Source organism: Carlito syrichta, unplaced genomic scaffold, assembly GCF_000164805.1.
Source record: "Carlito syrichta isolate Samal-C Ts95f unplaced genomic scaffold, Tarsius_syrichta-2.0.1 Scaffold314290, whole genome shotgun sequence".
Lineage (NCBI taxonomy): Eukaryota > Metazoa > Chordata > Mammalia > Primates > Tarsiidae > Carlito > Carlito syrichta.
Window position 1 is genome coordinate 361,706 of NW_007258386.1, and position 23,833 is coordinate 385,538.

General features: G+C 38.1%; 1 protein-coding gene across 2 annotated transcripts in view; it reads right to left on the bottom strand.

Annotated features, from left to right (window-relative positions):
- The window catches only part of SMARCC1 (SWI/SNF related, matrix associated, actin dependent regulator of chromatin subfamily c member 1), a 212,187-nt gene that overhangs the window by 111,539 nt on the left and 76,815 nt on the right, over window positions 1–23,833 (bottom strand). For both annotated transcript variants that reach the window (XM_008071323.1, XM_008071322.1), the window contains exons 8-12: window positions 22,555–22,630; window positions 16,426–16,551; window positions 13,331–13,452; window positions 9,476–9,600; window positions 1,976–2,035 (exon numbers count right to left, since the gene is read on the bottom strand). In XM_008071323.1, coding sequence (XP_008069514.1) covers window positions 1,976–2,035; window positions 9,476–9,600; window positions 13,331–13,452; window positions 16,426–16,551; window positions 22,555–22,630 — 509 coding nt within the window. The remainder of the gene's footprint in view (window positions 1–1,975; window positions 2,036–9,475; window positions 9,601–13,330; window positions 13,453–16,425; window positions 16,552–22,554; window positions 22,631–23,833) is intronic.

Below are 23,833 nucleotides of genomic sequence, written 5' to 3' on the forward strand. Positions count from 1 at the left end.
GCCCGGCAAGAACAAAGATTTTTAAAATGATTCCTGGCTGGGCACAGTGGCTCAAGCCTGTAATCCCAGCACTTTGGGAGGACAAGGTGAGAGAACTGCCTGAGTCCACGGGTTCATGACCAACCTGGGCAACTTAGTGAGACCTCATCTCTACAATAAATTAAAAAAATTAGTCGGGCACGGCAGTACGCACCTATAATTCCAGCAACTTGGAAGGCTGAGACGAAAACATTGTCTGAGCCCAATGGGTTGATGCTGGGGTGACTGTGAGCATGCCACTGCACTCCAGCCTGGTCACTGGAGGGAGACTACAACTCAAAAAAAAAAAGAAAGATTCCTACATACATATTTTTTAAGTCGAAATCTCACTCTGTCACCCAGGTCGGAGTGCAGTAGCACACTCAGGGCCACTGCAGCATTGACTTGCTGGACTCAGGTGATACTTCCGTCTCAGCCTTCCAAGTAGGGGGAACTACAGGCACATGCCACCACACCCAGCTAATTTTTTGATTTATTATAGGGACAAGGTCTCGCCATGTTGACCAGGCTGGTGTCAAACCCCTGAATTCAGACAATCCTCTCACCTTGGCCTCCCAAAGTGCTGGGATTAGAGGTGTGAGCCACTACACCGGGATTCCTATATTTTTTATAAGTGGTACAAGGGACCATATTCTTTTTTTGCCCTTCTGCAAAATCACCCAAGAATTATGGCTTTTGTTTTCTGGAGTAGAAGTCTCACTCTGTCACCGAGGCTGGAGTGCAGTGGCATGCTCATGGCCACTGCAGCCTTGACACGCTGGGCTCACGCAATCTTTCCACCTCAGCCTTCCAGGTAGTTGGAACCACAGGTATGCACCACCACACCCAGCTAATTTTCTGATTTATTGTAGAGACAAGGTCTTGCCAAGTTGTCCAGGCTGGTCACAAACCCGTAGGCACAGGCAATCCTCACCTCGGCCTCCCAAAGTGTTGGGATTACAGGCGTGAGCCACTGTATCCGGCCAAGAATTATAACTTAACTTGTAAGCTGTACTCCATAAAACTTGCAAATACTATGAAAGGATGATGGGGTTCTCACTTTATACTTCTTTGTAATTTGGCTTACAAAGTATTAACACTTAATAGATTTTACTTCTAAACATGCAAAATCAATTTACACATATGTTGTAAATCAAGTATTTCAAAAGTGAATGGAAAAAGTACTTTAATTAAAAATACTGGCTGGGCACAGTGACTCATGACTTAGTACCAGCACTTTTGGAGACCAAAGCAGGTGAACTGCTTGAGCCCAGAAGTTTGAGACCAACCTAGTGAGACCATATTTCTACAAAAAAAAATCAAAAAATTATGCCAGGTGTGGTGACATGCACCTATAATTCCAGCTACTTGGAAAGCTGAAGGTGAAGGATTGCCTGAACCCAACAGGTTGAGGCAACAGTGGCCGTGATCGTGCCACTGCACTCCAACCTAGGCAACAGAGTGAGACTCTAACTCCAAAAAAAAAAAAAATTTGGCTGGGTGTGGTGGCAAGTACCTGTATATAGTTCTGGCTACTAAGAAGATTGAGGTGAAAGGATCACCTGAGGCCAGGAGGTCGAGGCTGCAATGAATCGTGATCCATGTCATTGCACTCTAGCCTGGGTGACAGAGACTCCAACTCAAAAAAGTAAAATAATTTTTTAAATTTAAATTCAGATATTTAGAATCAAGTATAATATTATCACTTTTGCTAGTTTGTAGGAAAAACACTATACTTTGCATGGGGGAATAACTCATAATGGAAACAATATATCATATGAAATTAACTTTCATAAAATAGTAGCAGACCAAGTCACAATGGCATTAAAGGTAGCCACAGTTGATATCCTGTGGTGGTAAGCAACTGAAAGCAACAAATCTCAATAAAGAATATCAGAGGATCTGATATATTCAAGAGAGAAAACAAAAATTTGTATTTTGTTTTTTTGTCATTTACCTAGATCCGCCACAGTTCCTCCTTTAACCGGGGTATTTTCACTATCTTTCTTTGGGTTCACTAGAAAAAAGAAAATAATCATGTTTTAGAAGAAAATTTCTACTTGTTTTTAAGAAGAAAACAGGATAGGATGTGATTAAAAACTACATGCATCTCACTGCAACTCTAATACCATTCACTACTTAACTTGATGGACAAGCCCAGCTGGAAAGCATTAATACCGCCTTAACAGACTACATCCTGTAATTAACTACACAAGCAGTGATATATTTGCATCATAAAGTAAATAGATTCTGGATAGATTTGAGAAGCTAAAGATACAGTAACAGAATGTTTCTGATACTCCAAATTTAACATGTTGAACATTAGTATGTTGAAACCCCAATCCCAATAAAGAAATGCTGAGAGCAAAACATGAACTTTTCAATTCCTTCTTCAAACTCTAAGTTTTTGTTTTGATTCCCATTTCTGTTTCATTCACTTGTTCACACAGATAAATTAAGGAAGAACTGATACTTTTAATACATTTACATGGACATCAAAATATATCCTGAGAATCTAAAGCATGAGAATCTAGATGTTATCCACATGCTGTTTATTCCTTAGTGCTCAACTTTCTCATATTAACAGTGTGCTTTTGTGATCTTTTCATGTAGGAACATTGAGTTACATCGCACCGCTTTCATTTTCAACAGATTCATTGTGTCCTTGAGTGGACATTAGTTAATTAATCTTACATTGACGAAAATTAAGTTTATTTTCAATACCACATTATTCTGTAACCATCTTTGTGTGTGCATGGGCTTATTTCAGATGAAACTTTGAAAATAAAAAATGTGATTGAACGCACACATTTTAAATTTAAAAGACATAGTCAAATTATGATAAGTAGCTTCACCAACTTATATTTCCACCAATAGCATTTGACAGCACCCAGTTCCTCAAAACATTTACAGTTTTCCATACACCTTTTAAGTTTTGAAAATCTGATGGATGAAAACATTATTTTAATTCTGAGCCCACGGCCGGGCTCGGTGGCTTAGCCTGTAATCCCAGCACTTTGGGAGGCCGAGGCCCGTGGACTGCCTGAACCCGCGGGTTCGAGACCAGCCTGGGCAACTTGGAAAGACCTCGTCTCTACAATAAATCAAAAATTAGCTGGTCATGGTAGTGCGTGCCTGTAGTTCTGGCTACTTGGAAGGCTGAGGCAGAAGAATCACTGGAGCCCAGCAGGTTGAGGCTGCACTGGCCGGGAGCGTGCCACTATACTCCAGTCTGGGAAACAGAGTGAGACTCCAGCTAAAAAAAAAAAAAAAAAATTCTGAGCCCATGAGTTCGAGAACAACCTGGGCAATTTGTCAAGACCTCATCTCTACAATAAAAAAAAAAATTGACCGGGCATGGTTGCGAGTGCCTACAGTTCCGGCTACTTGGAAGGCTGAGGTGGAAGGATCACCTGAGCCCAGCAAGTCGACACTGGGGTGGCTGAGTGTGCCACTACACTCCATCCTGGGCATAAGCCTTCTACAAGGAAGTATAGAAAAACACATTTGCCAACCTAATATAGACAAAAATTTCTTAGGACACGAGAAATATTGATGACACAAGATTGGTAACTGGATTTCATAAAAATTAAGAACACTCGCCCTCCAAAAGAAAAAGTAAAACTGTGTTGAGAAAATGAAAAGCCAAGCCACTGTGAATGGAGGCATGAAATAGATTTAGAAAAATAAATAGATTTAGATAATTAGAAAAAAATATAATTAGATTTAGAAAAATAAAATTCTCGAATGCTGTGAAATAAGTAACTTTATAAACTCACTAAAACAACAAAAACAAGCAAACAAACAAAAAAGGTAAGCCACAGATGGTGAGAAAATACTCTTAACACATATGTTTAACAAGGTGCTCATATACATATGAGAAACTCCTCAACTCAAAAATAAAGATAAAACAAGACAAATGAGCACAAGATTGGCACCTACATTTTACAACAGTCATCTGAACAGCCAATAAGCCCTTGAAAGATGGTAAATTGCATAAGGAATTTTAAAACTGTAGACTATAAGCACAATAAAATACTACCCACTAAAATGGCCAATAGCAAAGAACCTGACAATTTTAGCAAGAATGTGAAGCATCTGGAGGTTCTCACACTAAGTTAGTGGGAGTACAAAACAGTACATTTACTTTGGATATATGTTAATTATAACTTAATTTTTAAAAATTGGAATATATCTAGAATAGTCAAATTTATGGAGACAAAGTACCACAGTGAATACCAAGGGCTGGGTGGAAGAGCAATGTAGCCTATTGTTTAATGGGTACAGAGCTTCAGTTTAGGATGATAAAGAAGATCTTGAGACAATGATAATAGTTGTCACTGAAACAATGTGAATGTACTTAACAGCACTGAATTGTATGTAACTTACAATAAAAGAAAGTTTCAAACAATATTTGTTAAGGTTAAATAGTAAAAGACAATAAAAATAATTTATCTAGGAACGAGTTTATCTAGGTATCTATAAATTTGTCTAATGACCAAAATAACAAAAAATACCAAGAAGCTGTATGTTGACAAAACTGGAAACTACTGAACAGTATTATAGAAAATGTGACTAAAAAGAGTTACAAAATGTTTCTGGCAGTGCCAACTTAATAAAGGCTGCAGATCTCCTCAAAATCTATAAATTCAGTACAATATTTTAATCAATTCCAGCAAGATATTTTCAGGAATTTGTTAGACTCTAAAATTTACACAGAGAAAGAGAAAATCAAATTTCTACTTCATACCATACACAGAAATAAAAGTCAAAGGAAAAGACGCACGTCTGAAAGGAGAAAGTAAACAGAAAAAATTTGAAGTGAATATCTTTGAGATATTGTGACAGGTTCATAGAACACAAATCATGGAAGAAAACTAATCCATTTTATTACATCAAAATTAAAGATTTCAAGCAGGGCAACATTGACTTGTGCCTGTAATCCCAGCTACCCAGGAGGCTGAGACTGGATGATCACTTTACACAAGGAGTTTGAGAGTAGCCTGGGCAACACAGCCAGATTCTAGCTCTACAAAAAAAAATTATTTTGATTAGCCAGCCTAGTAGTGTGCACTTGCAGAATCAGCTACTCAAGAGGATCACTTTAGCACAAGAGATTGAGGCTGCAGTGAACTACAATCATGCTACCTGAGTGATAGCATAATACCCTGTCTTTTAAAATGGGAAAAAAAAAAAGTAAAGAAACAAATGGAACCAAAAAATTTCTGTTTAACAAGGCAAAACACACAAAGGAAGAAAAAGAAATGAAAAATATAAACTAATACTAGATTAATAAAACTTCACAAACCAGAAAAGGCCAGAAAACATAATAGATAAATGGACAAAAGAATAAAAACAGCAATTCACAAGATGGGGGTAAATAAGTAAATGAAGACATGCACTCATAATAAACCAATGCCAAAGTCATGAACTGTCATATTTTATCAACTGCTAGTGAAGGTGTGGAGAAATAGGAACAAAAATGCAAATAGAGAAATTCTGGGGAGTTAACTTGCTGTACCTACTGAAATTTATTGTGTGTGCATATTTCTCTTTATCAGACCTTGAAAATTCATATATATAAATATATTCTCAATGGTGTTATCTCTTGCTTAAATGTAAGGTACAGAGAAACTTTTGCTTGGGTTGAAAATGACATTATTCACTGTAATATTATGGAAGGAAGATGGGGAATATATGATATAATGTCACAATATAAAACCCCAAAATAAAAAATTAGTTTTATATTTCTCATCTAAACAATCTACAATTAATAGCATTAATGAGGAAATATAAGCATTCACCATTATAGTAAGCACTAACATGGTATATTTATTTTTCTGAGTTGGGGTCACTGTTGCCCTCTTACTGGAGGGTAATGGCAAGACCAGGGCTCACTGCAGCTTCAACATCCTGGGTTCTGATAATCCTTCCACCTCATTCTCCAGAGTAGCTGGGACTATAGACATGCACCACCAAGCTCAGCTAACTTTGCGTGTTTATTTTGTAGAAACAAAGTCTCACTATGCTTATGCCCAAGCTAGTCTTAAACTCTGGGCTGAAGGAGTCCACCAGACTTGGTCTCCTGGAAGTGCTGAGATTACAGGCGTGAGCCACCACATCCAGTCTAAAGTGTTTATTTAATTCACCTTGCTTGTGATTCTTGTCTCTCTCTTTCCTGCATGGCTACATTTCATTTATTGCATCAAAATTTCTTTTTTAGATTAGAAAATATAGTTTATTTAAAAATAAATTAGAAGCCGGGCTCGGTGACTCCAACTCAAAAAAAAAATAAATAAAATAAAATAAAAAATAAATTAGAGAGAGAAAGAAGATTTACCTCTCCAAGGTAGGGGTGGAGGACCAAAGCCAGGAAGCATGGTGACTGCCATAGCTCAAAAAGCACATGGCTACACCAGAGTCTAGCTGACTCAAACTGAAAGCTGCACAGTCTTCTTTATTTATATATATATTACACTAAACAGTTAATACACAGATATCAAAACATTTTTCCACTTTAGGTACACAACATCAGCCTCATAATCCAAAAAGAGACAAACATTAAAAAAAGGGGGGAGGAATGGGGAAGATAGAGACATAAAGTTTTAAAAATTAGAGTTTTTGGTCAGGCTCGGTGGTTCAGCCTGTAATCCCACGCTTTGGGAGGCCGAGGTGAGTGAATTGCCTGAGCCCGCGGGTTCGAGACTCGCCCGGGCAACTTGGTGAGACCTCATCTCTACAATAGATCAAAATTTAGCCAGGCGTGGTAGCGCGCGCCTGTAGTTCCAGCTATTTGGAAGGATGAGGCGGAAGGATCGCCGGAGCCCAGCAGGTCAAGGCTGTGGTGGCTGGGAGCAGCCACTGCACTCCAGTCTGAGTGACAGAGTGAGAGAGAGAGAGAGAGAGAGAGAGAGAGAGAGAGAAATTTACATGAAATCTTCACATTCTCCCTCTCTCACTGTTCTTTCTTATATCTCATCTTCTTTCTGTAACTGATTTTATACTTTGCTGATTTTGGTGGATTCCTTTCAAGTTAGAGATTTTGGATAGGTAACTCATAAAATATTTTCAAACTTAACAATACCTTTATTTTTAACTTTGTTCTTTAATAACATTTTTGGTTAGAACAAAGAATACAAGGTTTCAATTTTTTTTTCCCTAAGGACTTTAGATGGTACTCAGTTTCTTCTACTATTTCTTTGATATTTTTCCCAATAATAGCCTCTGTTGTCTTTTTTCAAATTCTAGATCTTTTATATCAAATTTTCTTCATACTTTACATTTTTACCCTTATGCCTTACATTATAGTAAAATTTTACCTAGACTGTCCTGTCTTTTTGTTAGTTTTTTAAGAGATAGGTTCCACTGTGTCAACTAGGCTGAAGGGTAGTGGCACAATCAATTCACTACAAATGCGAACTCCTGGGCTCCCAAGTATCTAGGATTACAGGTACAAGCCACAACTCTGGTTATTTCTGGGGGGGGGCCGGGGGGGAGCGGGTAGATATGAGTTCTCACTATATTGCCTAAGCTGGTTTTGAACTCCTAGGCTCAAGCAATCCTCCTGCCTTGGTCTCCCAAAGCACTAGGATTATAGGCATGAATCACTGGGTCCAGCCTCTTATTCTTTACTTGTCTTTTTCTTCCTTTTTTTGAGTTGGGGATCTCACTCTGTCACCCAGGTGGAAATGCAGTGGCATGATCACGACAATTATGGCTCACAGCAGCCTTGAGCTCCTGGGCTAAGACAATCTCCTTCCACCTCAGCATCCCTAGAAGTTAAGACTACAGGTGTCACCACCACACCCAGTTGAATTTTTTTTGGTAGAGATGACATCTAGCTATGTTGCCCAGGCTGTCCTCAAACTCCTGGGCTCAAGCAGTCCAAGCACCTCCGTCTCCAAAGTGCTAGGACTGCACCTAGCCTCTTTTTTATTATTTGTAATTTACTACAGTCCTTTTTCATCTTAGACTATTTTGAAGAAACTGAAATTCAGCCTCTGATAACAACATGAGTTCCAGTTTATCCTACAATTTCACTTCAGTAGAACTGAAAAAACAAAAACCTATTAACTTTAGTAACTTAATTTCTAGTCTCCAGATTTTAAACCTCCAGTTTCTAGCCCCAATGCAATTTTGCATTGCAAAGCAGAATTTCAGATTAGTAAGAGAGCTGTAATTTACCATTTGATACATATAGTCTCTTACTTATGAGCTACCTCCAATAAAGACTAGTAGAAATGGGATATACATTAGTAAATTAAATGCATGTCATATTTCTTTTCCTTTTGTAGTGTGATGGAGCTCAGTTTTTAATTTGATCATAGGTTCACTGAGGACACAAACGTTTAATAGTCAATTTTTAAAAAACCTTATCACAGCCGGGCTCGGTGGGCTCAGCCTGTAATCCCATGCCTTTGGGAGGCTGAGGTGAGTGGATTGCCTGAACCCACGGGTTCGAGACCCGCCTGGGCAGGCGAGACCTCATCTCTATAATAAATCAAAAAATTAGCCAGGCGTGGTAGCGCGCGCCTGTAGTTCCAGCTACTTGGAAGGCTGAGGCGGAAGGATCACCGGAGCCCAGCAGGTCGAGGCTGCAGTGGCCGGAAGCGGCCACTGCACTCCAGTCTGGGCGACAGAGGGAGACTCTAACTCAAAAAAAAAAACAAAAAACCTTATCACATTTTAAGTGCATGTTGAACTTCACTGTATTAACAGAAGTTAGGTCAGAAATTACATGAGCAATAATTAATGTTCATCACACTTAATAGACAAAAACTTAAGTTATTTTCCTAAAGCAACACCTAGAAATTTGAATGGGATAAATCACACAATGCTATGTGATCTGCTTTTTTATATGACTATCAATTCTGTTGGAATTAAGAAACCATTAATTTTAAAGCATTGTTAAATTAGGGAATCTTTCGGTCACTGTAGGTTTTCTCCATAAACAAATAGCAAAAGTACACAAAATGATTAAGAGAAAAAAATTTCAAAGATGTTCATCTTAAAAACAGTAGTTGGTCAGGTTCAATGAATGGCTCACATCTGTAATCCCAGCACTTTGGGAGGCAGAGATGAGAGGACTGTCTGAGCCCAGGAGCTCAAGACCAGCCTGGGCAACTTGGCAAGACCTCACTCGTCTCTACAATATATCAAAAAATTAGTTGAGCGTAGTGGAATGCGCCTGTATTTCCAGCTACTTGGGAGGCTGAGATGAAAAGAATGAATGAGCCCAGCAGGTGGATGCCTCAGTGGCCGTGTGTGTGCCACTGCACTCCAACCTGGGCAATAGCAAGACTCTAACCCAAAAAACAAAACAAAACAAAACAAAAAACAGTAATCTATTCATATCTGAAAGTTAAAAATTATGGATGCAGAGCAATAAACCAATAATTCCATGGTACTGCCAAGAATGATTAAATTATATCTAATACTCATGCAGAAGAATACAAACCATTTTTGGGAAGTACTACTTCCTCTATATTGGGTACAGGTGTTGGGTCTTCCATATCCTTTGTAAGATCTTCTTGCTCATCTTCCTCTTTTTGACTTCTTCGCTTCCCATAAATACTAGCTTGGCTAAAACATACAAAGTATATAACATATAAACAAGACTGATTACAATTACTTACAGCAAAAAGTTTCCAAGACTCTGTCTTTACTACAATTAGAATCTATACTCAGAATCACTTTAAAAGACAAACAGCAATCAAACAAATTAGACACATACCCCAAATTACAACTAACTAGCCAATAAAATAAAAGTTAATGGGCTTAAGAAACAGGCATAGAAATTGTATTACTATTCACACTGCAGATAGTGTCATAAAAGGGGCTTCAATTCATGTAATAAAAGAACATCTGCTAAGGGAATGCAACTCAGTCTCTCTCAAATTATAAACAATCACCTACATAAGTAATCAAAGATATGTGCAACTTTACTTTCCAGGTTCTTTTTATCATTCAAAAATCAGGAACTGCAAGTAGAATTCCTAAATATGGTACTAATTCTTTTACATAAAAATTGTCATTACTATTTTTTTATTTTTTATTTTTATTTTTGAGAAAGCAGGATTTATTGAGAGGACAGAAAAGTTCCCACAGTGGGAGAGGACTCGAAGGAGTTGCCCGTCATTGCTCTTTCACCAACAATTCAATCAAATTATTGTTTTTAAAGCTAATATATACCAGAGGGTTAAATTTAAAGGGGGGGGATGATTCCTTACCTTTAAGAATTATAGGGATACAGAACAAAAAATTAATACCTAACTCACATAATGTGATTCACACCAACACAGAGAAATACAATAAAAGCATTGTATTTCAATACAGAGAAATGAATAAAAGTGCAAAGAAAAGACATCACAGAAAAGAATTTGTAAATAGTGAAGGTGAGAGTTAAGGTGAAGAGTTAAGGTGACAGTTGAGAATTATGTAACAATTCACTAAGAAGTAGACAATGTTTCAGGATGAAAAGTAAAGGCAAAAGAAAAAAAATTTGTTTTGGAAAGTAATGGGTATTGAGAATGGGAATGGATAAAGAGCTGAATGAAACACCACACTGGGTCAGGCTGAGTCCCACACAACAGAATGCTCAAAGTTCTCTTTGAGCACTGGTATAGGTTAGAATTCCAAACCTACTGGCATAGATTAGAAAAAGGTACATAAGGTAAAATGCATATTTTCAAACACACATTTTTCAAACACAATTTTTCAAATAAAATTTACATGATGATTTTTAAAAAACCTATGAACTTATAAACCTAAAAGTGCTAGAGAGATAAAGTATTTAAAAAGAAAAAAAAGATACACAGAAGATGAATAAAACAAAGGTCAGGAAAACAGAATTCAACATATTTTGTCCAAATACATGATTCTGGCCAGGCATGGTGGCTCATGTCTGTAATCCCATCACTGTGGGAGGCAGAGGCAAGAGGACAGCCTGAGCCTGGGTTTGAGATCAGCCTGGGCAACTTGGTGAGGCCTTGTTTCCACAATAAATCAAAATATTAGCTGGGTGTGGGAGTGCGCACCTATAGTTCCAGCTACTTGGAATGCTGAGGCGGGAAGATTGCCTGAGCCCAGCAGGCTCAGGCTGCTGTGGCCCTTTGCATGCATGCCATTATACTTCAGCATGTGCAACAAAGACTCTAACACAAAAAACAAAAAAAACATGATTCTAAGGAGAAATGTAAAAAGGCCTAGTCACCAGAAGGCAAATGTATTCATTTAAATTACATGCATACATGTATTTTAGGAAACTCTATCTATATGCTTTATACTTAGAGAAGAGGGTAAATGCCACCACTTGAAAATCACATCTTGTTTCAACAGCCACTGCTGTCCGGCGGAACCCAGTTTTAGCTCACGTAGCTCTGGAATCTCTAAATATCAACATCAAGATGCAGGTAAATTTAAATTTAGAAAGATATAATAATATAATAGTACCTCATGGAAAATCTACTTTTACAATTTCAACCCTTTGCACTCAAATGTCCCCTGTGAAGGGAAATCATAAATCTAGCAAACCACTCTAGTGACCCCTCTCAGGAGACATAAGGACATTGATGGTGATTATACAGGACAAACTATACAAGCATAAATTTTTCAAAAAATAACGAAAAACCTATGTCCCATTTGAAATTTGTCAAGCTTCTGATCGATCAGTTAAGTCGTCTTCAGGAATTACAAGTGTGTCCTTCTACATCATCTTCGAACATATTATTAATGTGGGAGGAAGAAAACGAGACTATATTGTCTGCTCCAATAGCAAAACACCAGGTGGAAAATGTCAAACAAATTACTATTGAACAACATGTATCAATGACCTGCAATGCATGTTGGTGACTCTTTCACACAATGCCACACCTTAGATAACTATAAGATATAAAATATTAATTTTTGTCATAAACTGCTCAATGTCCAAAATTCCATCATAAGCCAAATATCATTACAATAAAATAATTGGTTCTAGTACTATGCTATTTAATATGAAGGAATTTGTAAAAAAAAAAAAAAAAAAGTGCGACCAAGTTGCTGGTACGTGATCCTCAAGATGTCTTCAAGTACAAAGGGTTAATTTTTATATCATAATACATGGTAGCTTAACAAAATACCAAAATTTTTTTATGATTGTGATTAGTTCATTAATATTACATATATTAAATGTAGACATTTTAAAACATCCCTAAAGGTGTCTACAAATGATTAAGAATGCTTCTGGTAACTGCATACTTCAGGAAATAACATGACTCAAAGCATGCTCTAGGAACAGAATTTGTCTAGAGCAGGAAGTCTGTACACAGAAGGGGCAAGAAAGAAGAAGATGTCAAGGAGATTATCATACTCTAGTCAACAGTCAGAAGTTTAACAATTTTACTATCATGTGAAAATAACCAATTTTGCAAACACATTTTCTCACTAAGATTAAACCATAACATTTACAAAATTATACAAAAAAAATTTTGAGCTACATAAATCTGAATTTATTAATATATAATGATAGGCCAGGTGCGGTGGCTCACACCTGTAGTCCCAGCACTTTGGGAGGCAGAAGCAAGAGGACTGCCAACCTGAGCAAAATGGTGAGACATCATCTCTACAATAAATTAAAAAAATTTAGCCAGGCGAGGTGGGGCATGCCTGTGGTTTCAGCTACTTGGAAAGCTGTGGTGGAAGGAGAGCCTGAGTCCAGCAGGCAGAGGCTGCAGTGGCTATCAGCGTGCCACTGCACTGCAGCCAGGGCAACACAGTGAGACGACGACTCAAAAATAAATAAATAAATAATTATTATCTACCATTTATTATATACTTTAGGTCAGCCACAGAACACAGGCTTTAAAGTTCCATTTAATCTTCAGAATAACCGACTTAGTAGAGACCATAATTCTCACTCAACAAAGCCTCACTAAGTACAAATGTATAGCTCTGAACATGGAGTTGCACTGCTGCACTTGGCAGAACATCAAACAGCCCAGCTTCATCCTTTCATGAGTCAATCCGATCACAAATGGAATGGGTGGTAAAATCAAAGAAAGACATTAACTATGTTGAATAGAGTTTCTTAACTCCTTACCAGCCATGCTTCTGGATATACACTTAGATATTTTTTTTTTAAGTTTTATTCAGGGTCCCTGTGTAGAAATACAAGATAAGATGCCTGCAGATAACCTCCCATAACAAAGTAACCTAGTCCCAAGCAAGATACTTTTCAACCAAGTCAAAGTACCACTCACTTTCAGTAAAACATCTAATTTACAAAAAAACTGCAAAGTCCTTTGAAGTTTGTTTTAATGCCTGTAGTTCTTACCCTTTCTTCCCACTCTTCTTCCTTGATTCTGTGGGTGTGGGAGGGGGAGGTGAAGGTGAATGTTTCCTCTTCCGGGCATTAGCTGATGCTTTTCTGTCTCTTCTCTCTGGACTTCTAACTGGCTAGGAAGAAGTAAATGGACATAAGTATCAGTCAACTGTGCTGGCTCCTCAGTTTCTATAAATCCTAGTCCAAAGGTGAGTTTCCACAAACAAAGGCAAAACGAAACCCTTTAGTTCAGAGCAAATGAAAGACCTATCATTAAGCATCCAGGACCAACAACAGTAAAGAGACTTTTCCTGACTTTTCAGATGATGCATCACCAATGGAAATACCAGTTATCAGGTATAAAATGATACTACAACACACACATGCTCAAACTCCGCACAAACAAAAACTGTTAACTCATCACATTCTGTGCTTCCAGGTGAGACAAGCATTTTCAATAACTACGAGAAAACATGAAACACATGCTATTAAACTAATGAAAAACAAAGACAGGCCAAATGATCATATGAAAATGTATCATTACAGAAATTATTCTTAAGTCAATGAGTAAAACAAACAGAAAAGATAACATTACGGCACAAAGGATGTTAAATGACACTACAACATCATTTAAAAGTCAATATGAGGCCAGGTTCAGTGGTTTAGCCTGTAATCCCAACACTTTGGGAGGCCAAGGCAAGTGGATTGCCTGAGTTTGAAGGTTCAAGACCAGCCTGGGCAACATGGCGAGACCTCATCTCTGCGATAAAATAAAAAATTAGCTGGGCATGGTAATTCGCGCCTGTTGTCTTGGCTACTTGGAAGACAGATAGAAGGATCGACAAGGCCAGCAGGTCAACACTGGGGTGGCCGTGAGCGTGCCACTGCACTCTAGCTGGGGCCATGGAGTGAGATACAAACTCAAACAAACAAACAAAAAAAAGTCAATATGAGGGAGTAAGTGTATTCCTATTTGCAGACAACATAAGCTTAAAAAAACCCTAAGGAATCCACAAAAAACTAGTAAAAATATTAAGCAAGTTCAGGAATGTTGCAAGGTACAATATCAACATGCAAAAAAGTTAACCTGCACATAATAACTACCAATTAAATAAAACAGACTATAATAAAACACACTTAAAATAATCCACAGTACTGAATTAGGTAAAAAAGCACTGGAGATGCAGACAAAAATATCAGCAATTAAAACATAAATTAAACAATAACTTTTTCTATTACCCCTCCTATTTCTAACAACTATGTTTCCTTTTAGTAGCCCTGCTGCATCAAATTAGGAATCTTAAGCATTTTACAAATCTGTAAAAGAGCAGTTTTAAAGAAAATCTGTACTATACACACCTTTGAGTATTACAGTAAATTTGAAGTTAAATTTTATTTTAAAATATTAAATCAATTTTTACATAGACACTTATAAATAAATTAATATATAAACTATCTAAATCTGAACAGGGTAGGTATGTACACCCCAGTTTAACAATGTAATACGGAGATTAGAATATTCCTAAAGAGGTTAGGCGCAGTGGCTCAAGCCTGTAATCCCAGCACTTTGGGAGTCCAAGGCAAGAGGACTGCCTGAGCCCAGGGTTTTGAGGCCAGTTTGGGCAACTTGGTGAGACCTTGTCTCTACAATATATCCAAAAATTAGCTGGGTGTGGTAGCACGTGCCTGTAGTTTCAGCTATTTGGAAGGCTGAGGTGGAAGAATCACGTGAATCCAGCAGACTGGTCGACACTGAGGTAGCCATGAGCATGCTACTGAACTCCAGTCTGGGCGACAGAGTAAGACTCTGACTCAAAAAAAAAAAGGAAAAAAATATCCCTAAAGACACAAAAGCTTTGGTTTAAAATACACTAAGGAAAAACAAATATATAATCATATCTGCCATGAAAGGTTAAAATAAATTTAAAGAGTCAAATTTCAAACAATCAGGAATACCCTAAAAATGAAAAGACCCAACTGTAAAATACTTTTCTTAAAAATCACGAATATATTATAGACCAGACATGGTGGCTCAAGCCTGTAATACCAGTACTTTTAGAGGCCGAGGCAAGAGGAATGCCTGAGCCCAGGGGTTCGAGACCAGCTTGGGCAACTTGGTGAGACTGCGTCTCTATAATATATCAAAAAAAAAAAATTAGCCAGGCAAGGTAGCATGCACCTGTACTTCCAGCTACTTGGAAGGTTGAAGCCAAAGTATTACTGGAGTCCAGCAGGTTGACACTGAGGTGGCTGTGAGTCTGCCACTGCACTCCAACCTGGGTGACAGAGTGAGACATTGACTAAAAAAAAAAAAAAAATCACGACTATACATAGTGTGACGAATAAGTTGTAGTAGGAAAGTAACAAGGCTGAAAAAAAGGTGTGCCAGAACTGCATTTTCTATGTTAATGGTTCAAAGAGTATCTCCAAGATTTTTCAAAAAAACCAAAACACACACACAAAAAAACCCTGTGAAAATAAATTTAAAATCACAAGTCTCTTTCTAAAGCTGTCACAAACTAAATACTATCTCTCAAGTCTTCTTCCTAGTTAAGTCTTCTTAAATCACACACTTAGCTCACAAGTTCTACCTGGTAAGGTATCATGGATAAATATTTAAGAGGTTGAACTTCTTAAAGAATTAAAAGTATTAAATGTCAAGTTCCCCACCCGGAGAAAGCAGGCCTGAACTTTAACACTAAGGTGTTTAAGGCCTATATTTTGTACTAGATACTGTCTGTGCATTAACAAAGCTATTAAAAAATATTAAACAAAATTAGTTTTCCCTATGAAAACCAACAAATAAATTAAACTCTGCTATAATACTGGACATACAAAATTAAAATTCAGCCCTAGTGGACAAAATTAGCTGTAGCACTGTCATACTACATGGGCCACTTTAAATCTTAATAATCTTTTAAGATTGTCAAGCTTCCTCTTCAAGATGCCAGCTTCTGAAATGGCTGTCACAGCTACTTAGAACTTTTACATGCATATGGTAGCTGATGCACCTTGGTTTGTATCTAACATTCTGGCAAAGATTTGATAATATTTAGGTCAAGAAAGAAGAAACATACAGTGGTGAGAAACAGTGCCAAACAAAATACCTCTTCATTCTTTGTTGAAATTCGCTGACGAAAACTCACAGGCTTCCTGTTCTCATCTACCTCATAATCCTCCTCATTCATCCATTCATTGAAAATATCAGTGTCCAAAATCCATTTCACATGAACCTAAAACATGAAAGCATGAATATCTATATAATAATAACATCACTCAAGTTTTTTAAAAGTATTCAAAGGGAAATTAGCTGACATTATTTTCAATGCCTCAATTGTGCAGATTAAAAGCACTAATGCTAACAACGATATGCGAGTTATAACAACCATTTCCAATTTTTATTCCATATATTTTACTGAGTAGAGAGGACAAGAAAGCATCACTAATTTTGCTTAGATTTCGATTTTTAAAGTTAAAACCCTCAAGTTTGTTAGTTACTTCATGTTATCTTCATGAAAATCACTAACAAAAACATTTAGTAGCACAGAGACAAAGACAGTCCTTGTTTTGGCACAAAGATTGTCTCTAAGTTTATGAAAAACACTCTAATGTTAAAGAGCATTTTTCCAGATATCTATCACCTAGTCCCATCAAATACATGTGGTACAATATGACGTCCTTTCAAGGATAGTCAAGTTTGAGGTGAGAGTAGGAAAATGAGAGTCAAATGTTGGGTTCTTCCCTTTGCTTTATATGAACACTTCTCTCATTTAAAACACCAAATGAGTAAGACTTCAGGGAAATAAAGGGTTCTTTGGATGTAGTATGAATGTAGGTATATATACAGATATAGATATACATTCAAACCAAAAAATCTAACATATAGGCCGGACTCGGTGGCTCAAGCCTGTAATCCCAGCACTTTGGAAGGTGGAGGCAAAAAGACTGCCTGAGCTCACGGGTTTAAGACCAGCCTAGGCAACTTGGTGAGACCTCGTTGCTACAATAAATCAAAAAATCATCTGGGCATGGAAGCGTGTCCCTATAGTTCCAGTTACTTGGAAGGCTGAGGTGGAAAGATTGCCTGAGCCCAGCAGGTAGAGGCTGCAGTAGCTATGAGCAGTGTGCCACTGCACTCCAGTCTGGGTGACAGAGTGAGACTCCTACACACAAAACAAAAACAAAAAAACCCTAACATATAATATTCTATTTATCCAATAGTATGTCTCAGATGACACAACTGGAATTTGGCAGTAGACAATCCTTCCCTGTATAGCACTACTGTCTACATCTCAATCAAAAGGTTTGGAGCTGGGGGGAATGCTGGTTGCAACAAACATGAACATACCAGGACAAAAATCAGTTATAATTATGAAGCCTTCTTAGAACACTGTAAAAACAAGATACATCATGACAATCATTAACTGTGATGGCTCACAATCTCAGTACTTTGGTAAACCAAGGCAGGAGGTTGAGACCAGCCTGGGCAACATAGCAAGAACCCATCTCTTAAAAAAAAAGAAGGCAATATGAACTTCCTAATGAAAATGTTTTGTCAATATAAGCTCCCAGCTGCCCCATTTTCTTTTTTTAAGGGTTACTAAACTGGTTACTGAAAAATGCTTTTCACAAACTTTGATTTAAGAATGATACTCAGCCAGGCTCGGTGGCTCAGCCTGTAATCCCGCGCCTTTGGGAGGCTGAGGTGAGTGGATTGCCTGAGCCCGCGCGGGTTTGAGACCCGCCTGGGCAGCAAGGCCTCTACAATAAATCAAAAAATCAGCCGGGCGTGGTAGCGCACGCCTGTAATTCCGGCTACTCAGAAGGCTGAGGCGGAAGGATCGCCGGAGTCCAGCAGGTCGAGGCTGCGGTGGCCGGGAGCGGCCACTGCACTCCAGTCTGGGCAACAGAGTGAGACTCCAACTCAAAAAAAAAAAGAATGATACTCATCTGACTACTGTCTCCTTTCCCTTGGAAGCTATAGTTACCACAGTAACAGATACAAACACAAAATTATTACCCTGTCAAAGAGAAAATAAGAACTTCACTAACCCTGAATTGTACCCCACATCTTTATTAAAAAAAAAAAACCAGAAAGAATAAAAGTTATCCAGTGGTTGCCTGAGGGTTTTGAGCTTTAGTGCATATTTGAGTCCTTCTGGAACTGGCTAATCAGCTTTTGTTTGCCTGATTCCTGATTCTCAATCATGTCCTCAATAAAAGATGTTCATAATAAATTGTTGCTGAAGTAAAAAAAAACTTCAATAAAGTAACCTGTAAAGACTCCTGAATGTACAAATTAGGGGAAGAGTATATAAACATGAGAAATCTCAAATTAGAGAGGGAGAAAATGCGCTACAAAAAAGGGTAAACTAACTGAGCAACGGTTTAGAAAACAAGTCAGAATAGTGTTTTCCAAAGTGTGAAAAAGTGTGTACACACTGCTTTAAAAAAATAAAGAACTAAATATTCACTTTGAACATGCTTTATCTATTCAGAAATCCTTGGAAGAAATATCTTAAAGCACGTAAAAAGAGTATGTGACACTTAATAGCTGTGCCAGGCTCTATACTGAACACTTTACATACCTGATCCCAATTAACCCTCCCAAGTATGGTGAAATAATGCAACTATATTCTCTGGATTTCCAAATCAGCAAACTGGGGCAAACAGAATTTTAGTAAGCTGCCTAGTTACACACCAAACTAGAGTCAAAAACTGGATTTGCATTGAGTTCTAACTGAGCTCTTAAATCCTAGGTTCAAAGGAATAAAAAACATCTTAGTGTCAAAATAATATGTAATATTAATATATGAAATATATTATATAAAAAAATATAATCTAAATCAGTTGGGCGTGGTAGCGCGTGCCTGTAATTCCGGCTACTTGGAAGGCTGAGGCGGAAGGATCGCCGGAGCCCAGCAGGTCGAGGCTGCGGTGGCCGGGAGCGGCCACTGCACTCCAGTCTGGGCGACAGAGTGAGACTCCAACTCAAAAAAAAAAAAAAAATATATATATATATATATATAATCTAATAGGCTATGTGTCCTTGAGCAAAACTGGCTAACTTCTGGAAGTAAGTTACCTTAATAATAAAATGATCCACAGTTAAGTTCTGTGATCAAGCCCAGTCTTAAACTTTCAACTATGATCTGAAGGGAAATAAATTTCTAAAAATCTCTCAATGGTACTCATAATATTATATGATTCATGACTCATACCATTTATTCCTTTAATCTACATTTTTTCCAAGGAGCAACTTACTCTGTTCTGACTAAACAGATGTAGAACATATTCCATCTGACTACACACAAAGATATTATATATGTTTGAAACTGTTAAGTCATCTTAGGGGATAAGTAATTCTGACATTAGATAACACAGTTCACATTTTATGAAGCTTTCTTTTTTTTTTTTGAGTTGGAGCCTCACTCCTTTGCCCACGCTCACGGCCACCCTAATATTGACCTACTGGGCTCCAGTGATCCTTCCGCCTCAGCCTTCCAAGTAGCTAGAACTACAGACGTGTGCTACCACACCAGGCTATTTTTATTTTATTGTAGAGATGAGGTCTCACCAAGTTGCCCAGGCTGGTCTCGAAACTGCGGGCTCAAGCAATCCACTTGCCTCGGACTCCCAAAGTGCTGAGATTACAGGCTGAACCACCAAGTCCAGCCTATGAAGTTTTCAATGGGAGATTAGTTTAGATGTAACTCCTTTAGATTATATTTAAAGACTGTTTTAAAATTTTTTTGTTTTAGTTTGTTTTTATTCTTTTTTTAATCACTGAAGATAATGGGGCAACATACAGAAAAGGCTGGCAGACTTTTACTTAGAAGGTCAGACAGGAAATGTTTTGGATTGCAGACCATGCAGTCTCTGTCTCAATTACTACTGCTAAGGTACAAAAGCAGAATTACACGTACATAAATGAATGAATGGGAATGTACTCCAATAAAACTGTATGTACAAAAACAGTTGGTTGGCTCACACGAAATAATTAGCCAACTCTGTAGTTTTACCCAATTGGCATTTCATAAGTGAGATTTAAGGGGAAAAAATTTTCTCCAAAAACATACTTTAATAACTACATGATTATTCCATAATTATCAATGAGGTTTGAAGAAAATTATAAAACTTTAATGAAAGATATAAAAGACCTAGGCTGGGCTCGGTGACTCAGCCTGTAATTCCAGCACTTTGGGAGGTTGAGGTGAATGGCTTGCCTGAGCCTGCGGGTTCAAGACCCACCTGGGCAACCTGGCGAGACCTCGTCTCTACAATAAATAAAAAATTAGCCAGGTGTGGTAGTGTGCACCTGTAATTCTGGTTACTCGGAAGGCTGAGGCGGAAGGATCACCAGAGCCCAGTAGGTCGAGGCTGCAGTGGCAGGGAGCGGCCACTGAACTCCAGTTTGAATGACGGAATGATACTCCAACTCAAAAAAAAGAAAGATATAAAAGACCTAAATAAATTGGGAGATAGGCCAGGCGTGGTGGCACATGCCTGTTGTCCCAGCTACTCGAGAGGCTGAGGCAAGAGGATTAGCTTGAGCCCAGGAGTTTGAGGTTACAGTGAGTGTTGATTGTGCCATTACACTCCAGTCTGGGTGACAGAGAGACCCTGTCTCTAAATAAATAAATAAATAGATAGATAGATAAAGAAAGAAACAGCATCCACAGGTTGAAACATCAAATATTATTAAGATTCTGGTTTTCTCAAAACTGACATGTAAACTCACTTTAATTCCAATCAAAATTCCAGTGAGTTTATTTGTTTTATATGAACCTTGACAAACTGATTCTAAAATGTGCAAAGAAAGGGCCAGGAACAGTGGCTCATGCCTGTAATCCCAGATGTTTGGGAGGCTGAAGCAGGAAGATTGCTTAAGCCCAGGAGTTGAAGACTAACCTGGGCAACATAGCAAAATGTCATCTCTACAAAAAATAAAAAATAATTAGCTAGTGATGACATGTGCCTGTAATCCCAGCTACTTAGAAGGCTGAGGTAGAAGGATCATCTGAGACCAGGAGGTTGAGGCTACAGTGAGCCATGAACATGCTACTGTACTCTAGCCTGAGTGACAGAGTGAGACTCCAACTCAAAAAAATTAAAAAGTTACACAGAAAGGCAAAGACCCAAGACACGACTAGAAGGGGGAAAAAAAGGTATTATTCACAATGGAACAAACTGACCAATAAAATATAATAGAGTCCAGAAACACATCACTACACATATAAAAATATGATACTACTGATATGGATTGATGGAGAGAATTCAAGTTCAACATTTTTCTTTCTTCAGGAGATAGTTGTTAAAGCATCACATGGGGGGAAAATTTTCATACATACCATATTTTTGCAAATTAATGCCATATGGATTAAAGATCTACATATGAAAGGCAAAACTAAAAAACGTTTAGCGGCTGGGCTTGGTGGCTCAGCCTATAATCCCAGCACTTTGGGAGGCTAAGGCGAGTGGATTGCCTGAGCCTGTAGGTTCAAGAACAGCCTGGGCAACTTGGCGAGATCTTGTCTCTACAATAAATCAAAAATTAGTGGGGTATGACAGCGTGTGCCTGTAGTTCCAGCTACATGGAAGGCTGAGGTGGAAGGATCGTCAGACCCAGCAGGTCAACCCTGGGGTGGCTGTGAGTATGCCACTGCACTCCATTCTGCGCCACAGAGTGAGACTCCAACTCAAAACAAAAACAAACAAACAAAAATGTTTAACAAACAGTAAGAGAGTATCTTGATGGCCTCCTCAGAACTGGAAAACAAAAAGACAGGCTACTATGAAAACATATTTTAACACATATAACTGGCAATGGTTAGTACGCAGACTATCTATAGAACACCTACAAATAAAAAGACAAAGCAAAAGAGAGCAAAATATGAGAATAGACACTTAATAGAAAACACTTAAGTCAAAGAACTAATGAAAAGATGATAAAGCTTTTTAGTAATAAGAGAAATATAAACTAAAAACAAATAAGATACTACATTTACCAAATTGGCAAATATTATAAAGTCAAAAAGCAGAAAGCACTGGCCAGGATGTGGAGTAACCAGAAAACTTACATACTCCAGCAAAATAAATTTTAAAATCAGCGAGGCATGGTGCCTTATGCCTGTAGGCCCAGCTACTTTGAAAAAGCTGAGGCAGGAGGATCACTTGAGCCCGGGAATTCAAGGTTACAGTAATTTAAAAAAAAATTTTTTTTTAAGGTCATTCACCTTCCATGGCTTTTCTGGAATTGGTGGATCTTCTATTTCAGCATCGACATCATTACTATGAACCCAAGTATCATAGCTATAAAAGAAATGAAAAAATGAAAAAAAATTAGAATAAAAGTACATTCATTGATTAGAAAGGTTTCTATAAGCACTAAGAATATATTTCATAAATACTATAAAATTCCGTAATAGCAAATTATCAAACACTTTTTTGTGTAGAAAACTCCTTTGTAGAGGTCACCAGTAACGTTCATATTGCTAATCTCAAAAGTTGATAACTCAGTCCACCAGAGAATTTTAAACAGTTGATTGCTCTTTCCTCAAAGTACTTCCCTCACTTAGGCTTCAGGGCAATACTATCTATCATCTGGCATTCCTTCTCATCGCCGGCCTCTCTTCAGTCTTCATTGCCAGTTTCTCATCTTCACCCCAAATCTCTTCAATATTAGAAGGCCTCAGGGCTCAATTTTTAGAAAAATTCTCTTTCCTTGTGATCTCATTCATTCTTAGGACTTCAAATATTTACTGACAACTCCATATTTTGTATCTGCCCTCTTCTATAAATTCTGAACTCATATATCCAAAAGTCAACTCCACATCTCCTCTTACACATCTAATAAACATTCCAGCCGGGCTTGGTGGCTCAGCCTGTAACCCCGCGCCTTTGGGAGGCTGAGGTAAGTGGATTGCCTGAGCCTGCAGGTTTGAGACCCGCCTGGGCAGCGAGACCTCATCTCTACAATAAATCAGAAAAATCAGCAGGGCGTGGTAGCGCATGCCTGTAATTCCGGCTACTCGGAAGGCTGAGGCGGAAGGATTGCTGGAGCCCAGCAGGTCGAGGCTGCGGTGGCTGGGAGCGGCCACTGCACTCCAGTCTGGGCGACAGAATGAGACTCCAACTCAAAAAAAAAAAACCCAAAAAACATTCCAGACCTCACACACTTAAAGTTCAACTTGCAATGCCAACTCTGCCTCAACAATACACTCTAGCCAATTAACCTCATTTGAGTAAATGACAACTCCATTTATCTAGCTGTTCAGATCTACATCCTTGAAAACATCCTTGACTTCGTTCTCAAGCACATCCTATCATCAAACCACAAGCAAATTCTACCAGCTCTATTTCCAAACTAAGTCCAGAATCTACTTCTTACCCCTCCGCTCTACTCACTAGTTTTCCTACATCTGTCATTGGCCCCCTTAAAGTCAACTTTTTACACAGCAACAAGAGTGATCTTTTTAAAAACTAAGTTCGTCCATATCACTCCAGTGCTCAAAA